Source organism: Mercenaria mercenaria, chromosome 3 (genome assembly GCF_021730395.1).
Source record: "Mercenaria mercenaria strain notata chromosome 3, MADL_Memer_1, whole genome shotgun sequence".
In the NCBI taxonomy this organism is placed as follows: domain Eukaryota; kingdom Metazoa; phylum Mollusca; class Bivalvia; order Venerida; family Veneridae; genus Mercenaria; species Mercenaria mercenaria.
The window spans coordinates 89422958-89439069 of record NC_069363.1 but is presented as its reverse complement, the minus strand read 5'-3'; the positions used below and the strand labels follow the sequence as shown (position 1 = coordinate 89439069).

General features: G+C 37.4%; 1 protein-coding gene across 1 annotated transcript in view; it reads left to right on the top strand.

The window, feature by feature from the left end:
• LOC123524114 (succinyl-CoA:3-ketoacid coenzyme A transferase 1, mitochondrial-like) overlaps positions 1-14960 on the top strand; it is a 42840-nt gene extending 27880 nt beyond the window's left edge. Inside the window, exons 7-14 of the mRNA XM_053539224.1 lie at positions 1071-1239; positions 2127-2241; positions 4132-4226; positions 5792-5913; positions 7289-7364; positions 9320-9487; positions 11549-11650; positions 12654-14960. Of these exons, the coding sequence (XP_053395199.1) occupies positions 1071-1239; positions 2127-2241; positions 4132-4226; positions 5792-5913; positions 7289-7364; positions 9320-9487; positions 11549-11650; positions 12654-12695 (889 nt within the window). The 3' untranslated portion in view covers positions 12696-14960. The remainder of the gene's footprint in view (positions 1-1070; positions 1240-2126; positions 2242-4131; positions 4227-5791; positions 5914-7288; positions 7365-9319; positions 9488-11548; positions 11651-12653) is intronic.
• The last annotated feature ends 1152 nt before the right edge of the window (positions 14961-16112 follow it).

Genomic DNA, 16112 nt, shown 5'->3' with positions numbered 1-16112 from the left:
ACTTCAACTTTTGCTTACTTCTGTGACAAGGATGTATTGTGGGGGTATAATTCAGCACTTCTGTGACAGCTCTAGTTTTTATGTCTCCCCCCCCTCCCCTCCCACTTGGGGAGACATATTGTTTTTGCCCTGTCCGTCCATCACACTTCATTTCAAATCAATAACTGGAGAACCATTTGACCTAGAACCTTCAAACTTCATAGGGAGGCAGGGCTTATGGAGTAGGTGGCGGCTGGTGGCCCCCTATTGTTTTTGGGGTCACTCCTTTAAAGGTCAAGGTCACAGGGCCTGAACATGGAAAACCATTTCCGATCAATAACTTGAGAACCACTTGACCTAGAACGTTGAAACTTCATAGGATGATTGGTCATGCAGAGTAGATGAACTTTATTGTGTTTGGGGTCACTCTGTTCAAGGTCAATGTCACAGGGGCCTGAACATGGAAAACCATTTCCGGTCAATAACTTGAGAACCATTTGACCTAAAACCTTCAAAATTCATAGGATGACAGGACTTACAGAGTAGATGACCCCTATAGTTTTTGGGGTCACTCCATCGAAGGTCAAGGTCACAGAGGGCTGAACGTAGAAAACTCTTTCCAATCAATAACTGGAGACCCACTTGACCCAGAATGTTGAAACTTATTAGGATGATTGGACATGCAGAGTAGATGACCAGTACTGATTTTGGGGTCATTCAATCAAAGGTCAAGGTCACAGGGGCCTGAACATGGAAATCCGTTTCCAATTCATAACTTGAGAACCACTATGCCCAAAATGTTGAAACTTAGTGGGATGATTGGACATGCCAAGTAGATGATCCCTATTGCAGCCAACCATCAGTGTCTCTTTGACTTTCACTCCTGTCCCCTATTGACTTCTTGCCTATAAGACTATGCACTGGGGGAGACATGCACTTTTCTACAAAAACATCTTCTAGTTTTTGTTACATACTGTTGATAGATTTTTATATAAAAAAAAAAACATCTGTCAGTCTCGGGTAAATGATACAGGATAAATAATGGATATTATGTAAAGTAATATGATGTATATTTAAATTCTTTCTTTCAGAAAAACAGCAAGAAATTTCAATGTTCCAATGTGTAAAGCTGCGAAAGTTACAATAGCAGAGGTAGAGGAGATTGTGGAGAACGGAGAGATAGATCCTAATGATGTACAAGTGCCTCATATATATGTTAAGAGAGTTATTAAAGGCCCAAAATACGAAAAAAGAATAGAGGTTTGTTTTTAAATAGATTTTGTTTGTTTCTTACCATCTATACAAGAGAGGTTGTGAGAAAAGAAAATGAAATGTTTTCTTTCACACTGAACAGCTTCAGAGCAGACTTAAATGCAAAAGGCATAGTTCTGTATGGTAGCCTGATCAAGGCAGTGTCGGACTTGTGATGTGGCTCTGTTGTTTCATCTTAGATAGCTGTTATGATTTCTAGATATCCTGAAGGGTAATTGTCAACTTAAAAGACTGTATGGCTTGAAGAAGGAGTTTGGAGTCTAGCATCTGATTGGATGTTTTTAAGCGCATTTTTTTTGCTCGTCTTTTCAAAGAAAAAGTAGAGCTGTTGCACTCGCCCCGGCGTTGCCGTCGCCGTTGGTTAAAGTTTTTGATAAAGTCACATATCTCTGTTACTATCAAAGCTATTGACTTGAAACTTAAGTTACTTGTTTACTATCAAAGTCTACACCAGGAGAAACAATCCACATAACTCTGGTTTGAATTTTGACAGAGTTATGCCCCTTTTTAACTTAGAATTTTTGATTAAAGTGTTATAGTTTTTACTGGCAAAGCTCTATTTAAGAGTCAAGCACTGAGAAAAGTCAAGCGTGCTGTCTTATGGACAGCTCTTGTTAAATTGACCAATGGCAAGGTTGCATTTTGTGACTAGTTTGCAAACTCAGTTTTACAATTCTGCAGCTAGTGTAAATTCTTTAGGTAATGCTTAGTTGGGAACCAGTCATGATGATTCACTCATAGGCTTTCTGGTAAGTCTAAGAAGTTGCTGTGTTAGAACAATATTAAAAAAGCCTCAAAGTCTTTAAGCAAGTGTGATGCAAAGGAACTGATCATTTCTTCTATATTTTATGACTGTACATTATATATAATTTCAGAGATTAAAGTTGACAAAAGCTGAGAAGGAGGAACCACATGAGTTGACCCCTGGAGAAAGGACAAGATTACAAATTATTAGGAGAGCAGCTTTAGAGTTTGAAGATGGCATGTATGGTATCTTTTTGACATTCAGAGTGAGCAGCGCCATGAGAAAACCAACATAGTGCATTTGCAACCAGCATGGATCCAGACCAGCCTGCACAGTCTGGTCAGGATCCATGCTGTTCCCTAATGGTTTCTCTAATTGCAATAGGCTTTGAAAGCGAACAGCATGGATCCTGACCAGACTGCGTGGATGCGCAGGCTGGTCTGGATCCATGCTCGTGGCAAATGCACTATGTTGGTTTTCTCATGGTGCAGCTCAGAGTGAATAGAAATGGTTCTAGGTTTGCAGTGTATAACTTGTAATAGCCAGATTACACAGTGATTCAAATTCTGATTTTCCTTAAAATTCTCTGATCTTTCCTTGATTTCATTGGAGGAACTCCTTACTGTACATTTAAAAGTGAAAGTTTCACAATTTGACTAGAGGATGTAAATATTTGACACAGTTATGTGAAACTTCCTTCTTAAGAAATTTTTGAAGAGGATTTTCAGGAAAATGCTACTTTTCAAGCAAAAATGAAAATTACAGTTGACTATAACGTGACAAAGATGGGGGGAAATGTTAAGACACCAGTTGGAGTCAAAATTTTTGTTTATATATGCATTTTATACTTCTAACTTCCAGTATTTGAACAACAAAACATGAAAGATGCATTGAACTTTTTAGCTCACCTGAGCAATGCTGAGTTATTGTGATCGCTCAGTGTCCGGCATCTGTCTGTCTGTCGTCTGTCAACATTTAGCTTGTAGATGCGATAGAGGCTGTATTTTTCAGTTGATCTTCATGAATTTTGGTCAACGATCACCTTGATAAAATCTAGGCCAAGTTCGAAAATGGGTCATCTGGGATCAAAAACTAGGTCACTAGGTCAAATCAAAGAAAAACTTTGTGTATGCAAGAGAGGCTGTATTTTTCAATGATATTCATGAATTTTAGTCAGAATGATAAACTTGATGAAATCTAGGCCAAGTTCGAAAATGGGTCATCTGGGGTCAAAAACTAGGTCACTAGGTCAAATCAAAGAAAAACCTTGCATATGCAATAGAGGCTGTATTTTTCAATTGATCTTTATGAAATTTGGTCAGAATGATTTCCTTGATGAAATCTAGGTCAGCTTAGAAAATGGGTGATCTTGGGTCAAAAACTAGGTCATATCAAAGAAAAACCTTGCCTATGTGATAGAGGCTGTATTTTTCAATTGATCTTCATAAATTTGGTCAGAATAATTGCCTTGATGAAATCTAGGTCATGTTTGAATATGGGTCATCTGGTCATCTGGGATCAAAAACTAGGTCACTAAGTCAAATCAAAGAAAAACATTGTGTATGCGATAGAAGCTGTATTTTTCAATTGATCTTCATAAAATTTGGTCAGAATGATTGCCTTGATGAAATCTAGGTTAAATTCGAATATGGGTCATCTTGGATTAAAAAAGTAGGTCACTAGGTCAAATGAAAGGAAAAAACTTGTGTATGCGATAGAAGCTGTAATTTTCAATTAATCTTCGTGAAATTTGGTCAGAATGATTGCCTTGATGAATTCTAGGTCAAGTTTGAATATGATTCATATGGGGTCAAAAACTAGGTCAACAGGTCATATCAAAGAAAATACTTGTTTAAACTCAAGAGACCACATTTTTGGTCCAATCCTAATGAAAATTGGCCAGAATATTTGTGAAAATTGGCCAGAATATTTGTTTCCATGAAATTACTAGGTCAAACATGTTTACGCTGTTATGGTGTGTTTCTCAGGTGAGCGACCTAGGGCCATCTTGGCCCTCTTGTTTTGTTTTGTAAAGGGAAGCAGTTCAGCATTTCATACTGAAAATTGCAGTTGCATCCCTTTATAGCTGTATATTAACTATTTGTGGACCAGTATTTCCTTAATAAGTATTTTAGCTAACCTGGGTATAGGAATGCCGATGTTGGCCAGTAACCACCTCCCACCTGGGATGATTGTCCATCTGCAGAGTGAAAATGGTATCTTAGGTCTGGTATGTATGCTTGCTTACCATCTTAGGTCTGGTTTGTATACTACTTGCTTACTGTCTCAGGTCTGGTATGTATACTTGCTTACTGTCTTAGGTCTGGTATGTATACTTGCTTACCATCTTAGGTCTGGTTTGTATACTACTTGCTTACTGTCTCAGGTCTGGTATGTATACTTGCTTACTGTCTTAGGTCTGGTATGTATACTTGCTTACCATCTTAGGTCTGGTTTGTATACTACTTGCTTACTGTCTCAGGTCTGGTATGTATACTTGCTTACTGTCTCAGGTCTGGTATGTATACTTGCTTACTGTCTCAGGTCTGGTATGTATACTTGCTTACTGTCTCAGGTCTGGTATGTATACTTGCTTACTGTCTCAGGTCTGGTATGTATACTTGCTTACTGTCTCAGGTCTGGTATGTATACTACTTGCTTACCCTCTTAGGTCTGGTGTATATACTTGCTTACCATCTTAGGTCTGGTGTGTATACCTGCTTACCATCTTAGGTCTGGTGTGTATACTTACTTACCATCTTAGGTCTGGTGTGTATACTTGCTTACCATCTTAGTTCTGGTATGTATACTTGCTTACCATCTTAGGTCTGGTGTGTATACTTGCTTACCATCTTAGGTCTGGTGTGTATACTTACTTACCATCTTAGGTCTGGTGTGTATACTTGCTTACCATCTTAGTTCTGGTATGTATACTTGCTTACCATCTTAGGTCTGGTATGTACACTTGTTTACCATCTTAGTTCTGGTATGTATACTTGCTTACCATCTTAGGTGTGGTATGTATACTTGCTTACCATTTTACCGGTAGGTCTGGTATGTATACTTGCTTACCATTTTAGGTCTGGTATGTATACTTGCTTATCATCTTAGGTGTGGTATGTATACTTGCTTACCATCTTAGGTCTGGTGTGTATACTTGCTTACCATCTTACGTCTGGTGTGTATACTTGCTTACCATCTTAGGTCTGGTATGTACACTTGCTTACCATCTTAGGTCTTGTATGTATACTTGCTTACCATAGATTCTAGTGTGTAACACACAGTTTTTTGACAGCAGGGACAACCCCTGTATAGTGTGTGTATATTATACACAGGTTTAGAGGATTTTCCAACTTAAGAAACAAATTTCTCGGTTCAAGCATCGCTCTGGGTTTGGCAGCTGAGCTGGGCATGGGGTCTGGCAATCATTGTGATGGTGCAAGTTATCAAGCTGTCTTGCTATACAGCCTGAACTGTATTAACCCTTAACCTGCTAAATTTCTAAAATGGACTGGTCCATCATTCAATTTTGGCAGTACTACTTATTATTCAAAGGGGTGTTCACTGAAAATTTATTGACTGAATAGCGGACAGTGCAGACACAGATGTGCAGTCTGATCTTGGTCTGCACTGGTCGCAAAGGCAGAATCATTTGCCGCCAGCAGGCCAAGGGTTAATCTCAACAAAAGCTCAAATGCAAAGACTTATTACCAGTTATTTATAATACATTTATATGTTTATAAACTGTTTTCCTTAAGTGTACATAATGGAAGAATATTTTCTTCATACTTCCAGGGTCCATTTCCAACAGAAGATCAGGTTGACCCTGATTTGATCAATGCTGGAAAGGAAACAGTTACAAACTTGTCTGGCAGCTCATTCTTCTCAAGTGACGAATCTTTTGCCATGATCAGAGGGTAGGAAATGCAGAAATTACATGATTTTTAGCTTTACTATACAAAGTATTATTATTATGGTCCCCAGTGTGTGTGTCAGCACCTTCGTTAAAGCTTTGATGCACTTTTACTTTATTTCTGTTATTACTCGATGGATTTGCTTTAAACTTGAAATAGTTTTTCATCATTAATTCAACTCAGCTTACATAGTATGAATATCAAGATGGTCGAGTAAGACACAAAGCGGAATTAAAGAATGATAAAATTGTTTAGTATGTAAATATGTCGAGATTTATAAAACCAAATATTCTTTCATTTGCAAGACATGCATAATTTTTGTAGTAGAAAGGATTTCAACATCTACCAGCCGAATACACATATCAAAATAGACAGCAGCACTTCAAAGTGAACAGTTGGGTGTGATGTTGTTTAGTCATTTGTTGATTCGAATGATGAAGTTGATTGATACTGTGAAATCATTAATGTTCGTGGGGGACTAATTTTCGTGGATTTCGTGGTTGAGTCAATCCACGAAATTTAATCCCATCGAACACGTAAAATTCCCACTCATTTTATGTTCAGAAGTTGAAATCCACGAATTTTCGTCCCTACGAAATTGCCGTTTTGACCAAAACCACGAAATTTCATGCCCACGAAATTAAATGATTTCACAGTATATGTACTCGGTCTTATTCATGTTGTAATGAGAATTCAGTGATGTTGTTGATTAGTGTTTATTATGTAGTGGCATCATGGCATCAATGTTGGTTTTCACACAGAGGGGAGCAAATAGTAATTATAATGAATTTATATGCCTGCCTGTGTAGGACAGGGTTTCCTCAACCCGTGGGAAATGAGAATATGGGTGCTTGTAAGGTTTCTTACCTAAGGGTGTGAAAACACTTGTCTGACAAAGGTGGATATGTAGGAGCACTTGTTTTTGCCAACCAGTGTAAAATGTTCAAAGTACTGTCAATAATATAAAGAAGTTTATGATGTCATAACTATGACATCACAGTGCGCACAATGTGTCATGTAGCTTGTCCCTAGGGAAGATTTTAGGTTATCTACTTGGGATATCCTTGTCTTTCCCACTACCGGTAGGTAGGCAAGGTATTCATGTACATGTATGTCATAATATATCACCTATATAGTAAGTCAGTGATAAATATGTTTGGCTAAAACTGCACTTTCATGTCAACATAAATTCATTGATTTTAGTTTTTAAAGATGTGATAAATATGTATTTTTGAAGTTCTTTTGTAAATTGATTAAACCACAGAGACTGTGAAAATTATGATTTTACAGTAATTTATTCTTTTTGCTAGAATTCTATAGACAGGTTAGTACCACATATATATATATTGTATTCTAATTGTTTCTTACATTTGTTTAGGTGTCATGTTGATATTACAATTCTTGGTGCTATGCAAGTGTCACAGTACGGAGATCTTGCAAACTATATGATACCAGTAAGTTTTTGTTCAATTAACTTTTTGATATCTTAAAACAACTTGATCACTATTTCTTTGTAAAATTTGAGTCCTGTCAAAATTAGTTAAAAATTGTTTTGTGTGAAAGCAACCTTTGATAACAATTTATAATACCTTTGAAAAGTAATTCTTTGAACACTGATTTGAAAGATTCAAATGGAGTTAAGACGCCATTATTCTGCATTATATTTTAACCCTTACCCTGCTAAATTTCTATAATGGACAGGTCCATAATTCAATTTGGGCAGAACCATTTATTTTTCAAAGGTGTGTTCACTGAAAATTTACTGACTGAATAGCGAACAGTGCAGACCATGATCAGACTGCACGGATGTGCAGGCTGATCTTGGTCAGCACTGGTTGCAAAGGCAGAATCACTTGCCGCCAGCAGGCTAAAGGTTAACTATTTGCTACTGAATTTCATCTTTTGATTATTTTTCAATGTGATATATACATTTTATATCAAGTTGTGTGTGAATGTAGATATTCATCATTTATGCCTTAACTGTGACAAACTAGCTGTCCTGTACATATCTAGGTAATTTCACAATTTTAGTCTGTTCTTTTTTTATAAACTTCAGTCTGGAAAGGTAAAAGACCTTAATTCTTATAACCTTTAGATTTATTATGTTCCTTTATTAGGAACAAAGTGATTCTGTAAATATAGCATGTAAAGCATGCAAAAAGCAACTACGTTAGTAATCAAGTCAAAATTTATTAGACAGTTCAGAAATGCAAATAAGCTGCATACATACATTATTTAAGAAATAATATATCCCAAATAGTGATTTGTTGTTGAAGATGCAAAGGAATTATATATCACAAGGGTGCAGCCTGAATGATTTGATATTCTTGCATGCTGGACAGGATTTTCTCGTGATTTTGCTGGTGCTGGTGCTGGAAAAACTCGTCTTACGTCTTACTCCCCCGGGGTGTAAGATGACTCATATGTGGTAATTTATGAATGAATGCGTAAACACATACGCTACTGTAATAAAAGAGTGCTAAAAAGAAAGACATTCATTTTACTTTATTTCTTTCTATTAATTTAGAAATACGGCATGCGAGAAAAAGAATCGATCACTAGTGGAACGTGCTAGTGGAAATATCTGGCTCTCATGTAAGTGTTTTGTGGTAACTCGTCAGAGCCTTGTCACCGCCTAAACAGTTACCCTCGAGCCAGGTATTTCCATCCTTGCCTTCAATCAGTGAAAGATTCTTATAATACGCATCTGAACAACAAACGATGATTTATTCAATAACAAATCACTGAGATACATTATTTTAATTCTGACATGTTATCGAGGAACCTTACCCTGCTGAATTTCTATAATGAACTTGTCCATCTTTCAAATTCGACAGTACCATTAACTGTTTAAAATGGGTGCTTACCAAAAAGATACTGACTTAATGGGGAACAGTGCAGATCGTGATCAGACTGCAAGGATGTGCAGGCTGATCGTGATCTATAATGGTTGCAAAGGCAGAATCATTCGTGTCCAGCATGGTAAGGGTTAAAGATATCCACCAAATACGTTTGATGCTATAGCAGTATGTAATACTGTGAAATCATTTAATTTCGTGGGCATGAAATTTCGTGGTTTTGGTCATAATGGCAATTTCGTGGGGATTTAAATTCGTGGGTTTCAACTTATGAACATAAAATGAATGGGAATTTTACTTTTTCATTGGGATTAAATTACGTGGATTGACTCAACCACAAAATCCACGAAAATAAGTCCCCAACGAATATTAATGATTTGACAGTAACTGTGATGTACAAACAGTGTTGCATAATAACACACTGTTTCAATCTTCTTTGTTTGAAAGTTAAATAAGTCGGATCATGTTAGAATGAAATGTTATCCGTAACAACCTTAAACTGTGTGAATTTCCTAACATGTATTGGTAATTTACTTTTTTTTCTTACCTAGAAAAAGATGGTGAAGGGTATGGGAGGAGCTATGGATCTGGTGTCCAGTGGAAACAAGGTTATAGTGACAATGGAACATACAGCGAAAAATGATGAACACAAGATCTTGAGTAACTGTTCACTACCTTTGACAGGACAGAAATGTGTCAGCATGATCATCACAGAAAAGGTGGGTACTTTTTCTAGATTAGGGTTTTGATAATTTGGCAATCTCAGTCAATCTTAGCTGAAATTCAACTGATCTTCCATCTCACTCTGATAATTCAAGCCTGCCTAAGCAGGCTTAGATAAAAACTGTGAATTGTCATCCTTTAAAAAACATAACCTATAATCAAAAGGCAGTCTGTTCTATTTGTGACAATTCTGTTAATGTTGAGGGATTTATATGGTGTGTCTTTAGAAGATTCAGTAAATTTTTACTGTCCTCTGGTGAACATGCATCAGATTGAAAATCTGTCCATAGTTGCTTTCAGTTCAGATCTGTGTAGACACTAAAAACTAATGGGTGCAAGTGTTTGCAAACCGTTCTGTCTAAATCTAATACTAGGTTTTTAAAAAGATTGCTTGCTATCTGTATATGTAATTTCTGTTAAAACCTGATTTATCATGTGAAATCACCCATATTACATGTTATTGTACCGTAGTTGAGATGACAGGGAAATTTTGTATTGTACTTCAAGCAAAGTGCACCAGATTTACGAGGTAGAATATCCATTTCTTTCAGTGTGTAGGGAGCCTCCATGGCAAAGTGGTCAAGGTTCATTTGCCCCTCACTGCCGTGGGTAGAGAGCCTCCGTGGCCAAAGTTCATTTGCCCCTCACTGCCGCGGGTAGAGAGCTTCCGTGGCCAAAGTTCATTTGCCCCTCACTGCCGCGGGTAGAGAGCCTCCGTGGCCAAAGTTCATTTGCCCGTGGCCAAAGTTCATTTGCCCCTCACTGCCGCGGGTAGAGAGCCTCCGTGGCCAAAGTTCATTTGCCCGTGGCCAAAGTTCATTTGCCCCTCACTGCCGCGGGTAGAGAGCTTCCGTGGCCAAAGTTCATTTGCCCCTCACTGCCGCGGGTAGAGAGCTTCCGTGGCCAAAGTTCATTTGCCCCTCACTGCTGCAGGTAGAGAGCCTCCACGGCCAAAGTTCATTTGCCCCTCACTGCCGCGGGTAGAGAGCTTCCGTGGCCAAAGTTCATTTGCCCCTCACTGCCGCGGGTAGAGAGCTTCCGTGGCCAAAGTTCATTTGCCCCTCACTGCCGCGGGTAGAGAGCCTCCATGGAGAGCTTCCGTGGCCAAAGTTCATTTGCCCCTCACTGCCGCGGGTAGAGAGCTTCCGTGGCCAAAGTTCATTTGCCCCTCACTGCCGTGGGTAGAGAGCCTCCACGGCCAAAGTTCATTTGCCCCTCACTGCCGTGGGTAGAGAGCCTCCGTGGCCAAAGTTCATTTGCCCCTCACTGCTGCGGGTAGAGAGCCTCCACGGCCAAAGTTCATTTGCCCCGCACTGCTGCGGGTAGAGAGCCTCCACGGCCAAAGTTCATTTGCCCCTCACTGCTGCGGGTAGAGAGCCTCCACGGCCAAAGTTCATTTGCCCCTCACTGCCGCGGGTAGAGAGCCTCCAGCTTCCGTGGCCAAAGTTCATTTGCCCCTCACTGCTGTGGGTAGAGAGCCTCCACGGCCAAAGTTCATTTGCCCCGCACTGCTGCGGGTAGAGAGCCTCCACGGCCAAAGTTCATTTGCCCCTCACTGCCGCGGGTAGAGAGCTTCCGTGGCCAAAGTTCATTTGCCCCTCACTGCCGCGGGTAGAGAGCTTCCGTGGCCAAAGTTCATTTGCCCCTCACTGCCGCGGGTAGAGAGCCTCCATGGAGAGCTTCCGTGGCCAAAGTTCATTTGCCCCTCACTGCCGCGGGTAGAGAGCCTCCATGGAGAGCTTCCGTGGCCAAAGTTCATTTGCCCCTCACTGCTGTTGGTTCCAGACCTCACATGGGATGTAGAATTCTTTCGTATGAGAAAGCCAGCCAGCTGGCAGGTGCACGGTTGTTGGTTCTACTCATGTGCCCGCCTATATCTGAAGTAGTGCTCAGAGAAGCACCTGGTGTCTTTCTTCACCATGAAAAGCTGGAAAATCACCATTTGACCTATAGCTGTGTCGTTGTAACATCAAGCCCTATACAAATCATCTCATTGTGAATATTTCTCAATTTTCACTTTTAGGAGAATTTATGACAATCTGATATTTTGTTTTCAGTGCGTATTTGATGTAGACCATGAAAATGGATTGATCCTGAAAGAGATTGCGGAAGGCGTCACTGTAGAAGATATTATACACAACACTGGATGTGATTTCCAGGTAATAATGTCATTTTTTGATATTTTACAATATGTGTGGTCTGTATAAACATTTGTGTTATATGGTGTTTATGTTAGAATTCAGGTCAGAGGTCAAAGGTTCAGATCTCAGTGTTAGAATTCAGGTAAAAGGTTCAGATCTCAGTGTTAGAATTCAGGTCAAAGGTTCAGATTTCAGTGTTAGAATTCAGGTCAAAGGTCAGAGGTTCAGATCTTACAAAGGACACAACTCTCCAGATATTTTCTGTTGTTTTCCACTGAAGCCTACCTATGATTATTTCAAATAAGTTTCAAGTTTTCGTCTGTCAAGTTCATTAAAATAATGTATGTTTTCTGCTTTTTATGAACCATTGTATCAAAGAATGTAGGTAAAACTTTTACATATTAAAGAAAGCTTAATTTTCATTGTAAGGGTGAAACACCGTTAAAAATCTAAAGATTTTAGACCATCTTTAGGTACATAGTAGTAATTTGTCAGATATACATCTGCGGTCCACTGGAATGTAGACCACATCAATATATAGCACCATTTTCCCACCAAGTAAAGACCATTTTCCCACCAAGTAAGACCATTTTCATGTCAGATAAAAGCTTTATTGATGCTTGATTATAAAGAGGAATGTCTGCAGGTGATGTTGAGCTACGTTATATGCCGCAGTTGCTGGATAAAATTAAAGTGAAAGTAGGTATTTCCTAATGTCTACATATGCAATATTACCATTTTAATCATGTGTCTCAGTCACCTGACAATGGTTTCATTGCATTATGGTTAACCCCATTTTTTTGTACTATTTTGAATGCATGAAGACAGACCTTGAAGACAACGGTAGTCTAACAAGAAGTGCAAGGCTGGAATGCTGATAAAAACATATTATAAATTGTTATTTTTACATAGAAAATGGTAGCAGAGGCATTTTATACCTTCTAACTTAAGAAATATGTAATACATACACTAAATAAAACCCATCCTGCTTGAGTTTAATGCTTAAGAAAATATTTTTCAGGTTGCTGATGAAATAAAGCCAATGGGCCAGATAGAATACTGAGTTGGTACAGAGTTGGGCCAGTTAGCATACTGAATGTTGGACCTGTATGAAGATGTACAATCAGAAAAATTAGTGTGATATTATTTGTGTGTGTGAACATGACACAGGTCCAAGGAAAATGGACTTATGGATTCCTTGTTGGTTGTTCAACAGGGTTCAAACCTAAATCCTAAATAATGTTACACAGTATCTGTAAACTTTGAACTATATCATGTGGAATGAACAAACAAGCTTGAAAAGTGCTGTGTGTACAGGGCATAGGTATATGTACATAATATATCTTCACAAGTTGAAGAAACTTGTATTTAAAGGAGGAATTTATATATCTTTGAAGTTACTTTCATGTTGATACATGTATATAAACATGCTATGGTGCATAGGGGCATTATTCCTGATCAGATCTGTATTTTTTGTTGAAATGCAATCTGTTAATCTTGCAAGTCCCAAAAGTTCAGTTTGGGTTATTTTAACATCAGCCTGTATTTACTGATATGCAAGTGAAATTTTCAGAGAAATGCAAATTTTTAAAAACATTTTGTATTATAATTGAATATTCAGCACTAGCAGTTTGAGAGATGACTGGTGCTGTATTTGAACAGGTAAAATTTAGAAGTAAAAAGTTCAGTAATCTAGAACAGAAATTACATATTTATTTTTGTTTAACTGTGTAATGATCTATTTACATGAAATTTAGGGTATGCTCAAGTTTAGAAATAGTAAAATTTTTGAGCAGTTGTGATATTTTGAAGTTATATGTTGAAAACTAGATGCAAAACTCATTTGTTTATGACAATACTATCTTACAATTTTGCAAAATTGTGCATTTCTAGTCTGTAATAAATCAAAGATTTGCCAGTTAAGGCAGAATATTGTTTATTTTATGCTTTTCAGTGAAATACTGAAATTATCAGTGAAATAAAATTGATATTTTCACTGCTTATTTTTCACTGATATGGAACTACACTTTAATGCAAATGAATATGAATCACATGTATACATAATCGTAAATTCCTTGTAAAATATACTTCAGTAAAGATATAGATGTATATAAATACTTACAGGATGATAAAGATATACGTTCCATCGTAATAAAATCTAAAACAAATCGGGAAATGTCATAGAACTATTTGACAGTTTTTCTACATAGATATCATGATGTCATGAAATTATGACATGATGTGATGCACGTGACGCTGTGCGGGTAAAGTGGTTATAATTTGTTTAAACCCATTGAAATACATAGAATTAAAAGACTGCTTCAGTATAAGATTGAAATATGTTTCTCTCCTGAACACCATAATAAACAATTCACTCGTGAAAATATTTAATTATAGTGTTCACTCTGTGAAATACATTTCAATCTTACACCGGAACAAACAAATATCCTCTATAAAGCTGAATTAAAATTGTACTGCTGTATTCTAGTATAATTATGACAATAAGTTATAGCCAAGTTAGGTATTTTGAAGACAATCCAGATATGTAAAAGATGCATGTCAAGGCTATAGATTATTCAAGACATTTTGTTAGCTTGACTACTCAAAGAATAGGTAGAGCTATTGGATTCACCCATGCGCGGCGTCCGTGTCTGCATCCCGATTTAATTAAGTTTTTATATGTAAGCTGGTATCTCAGTAACCACTTGTGGGAATGAATTGAAACTTCACACCCTAATTCACGTTGATTAACTGACTTACATTGCACAGGTTCCATAACTTGTATTTGCTTTTTTACAAAATTATGCCCCTTTTCAATTTAGAAAATTTTGGTTAAGGTTTTATATGTAAGCTTTCACACACTTGTTCACTGTGATGATCTGATACGCAGTGCACAAGTTCCATACCTCTGCTTTGCATTTTTACAAAATTATGCGCCTTTTTCGACTTTAATATTAATTCAATTGACAAGACTGTTGAATAGTCGAGTCTTGCTGTCCTCCGACAGCTCTTGTTTTAGATCAGCTGTACTCTTTTTTTTTTTTTTTTGGTCCACCATAAAAGCTTCAATTATAATAACATGTAGTATATCCGTACACTCCAGTTATGCCAGTGGACTCTTAATGATAATCTGTCTTTTCAGTGCAAATCACATGGTTTTCTTGCGAGCGTAGAAGGGCCAAAGCTGCCAGTAACAAAGATTATTATTATTATTAACTGTGCGAGTGCACCACAACTTTACATCTTCATAATTCTTCATAAAAGGGTGACTTTTGTTGTGTAATAACTAAATTGTGATACTTACATAAATAAATTGTGAAAATATTCATTATTCACTTTTCTTCATTGTTCAGTATTGTTAAGGTTAGGTCAATTATTACCTCAGGATTGGGTGGTACAGCAATTGGAGTATATTAACAGAACCTGAGCAGAAAGTGAGTTGTTATCACACACCACCCGTCTGTCCAATTCTCAAGATGACATCTCCTCTGAAACTACACATCAGAATTGCGCTAGACTTGATCAGCAGTGGCCTGGCAAAGTTTGCTTTGCCCCTTTTAGGGGCTGCCAGAACTAAGAAAAGTTTAAATGACTTCTCATGAACTGCTTAGACTTGATCCTACTCTCAAATTTGTACACTTTGTCAGAATGGTTTCAGAGAAAACGCTGTTGGAAGAAAAGTGTGGATGGACGTACAATGGACTGTGAGTGATCACTGGAGAATGCCTCCCCACCCATGATGGCTTACCAGAGAAGAGCTGGGAATGTCTTTCGAACCAGTCCGAAGTAAGAAGTTGTTTCACATTGATCAGGTCAGATATCTGGGCACTTCAGCGTATCGTGTTGCGTAGCAACAAGCAGAGGTGACAGCAAACGCTAAATTGTAATTGAAAAGCATTTAATGTTTCACTAAAAGCGACTCAAAGATTTAAAAGGGACCCAAAGATTTTTAATGATACCAAAGATTTAAAAGGGACCTAATATTTTTTAATGAAAGCAAAGATTTAAAAGAACCCAAATATTTGTAATGAAACCAAAGATTTTAAATGAAACTAAAGACTTAAAAGGGACCAAAATATTTTTAAAGAACCCAATGAAAAATGAAACTAAAGATTTTTAAGGACTCAAAGATGTTTAATGAAACCAAAGAGTAAAAGGGGCCTAAAGATTTTTAAGGAACCAAAATATTTTTAAAAAAACTAAAGATTTAAAAGCAACTCAAAGATTGAAAAGGGACTCAAAGATTTTTAATGAAACCTAAGAGTTAAAAGGGACCTTAAGATTTTTAATGATACCAAAGACTTTTAAGGAACCAAAATATTTTTAAGAAAACTAAAGATTTATAAGTGACTCAAAGATTTTTAAGGGACCTTAAGATTTTTAATGATACCAAAGATTTTTAAGGAACCAAAATACTTTTAAGAAAACTAAAGATTTAAAAGTGACTCAAAGATTTTTGAGGGACCTAAAGATTTTTATG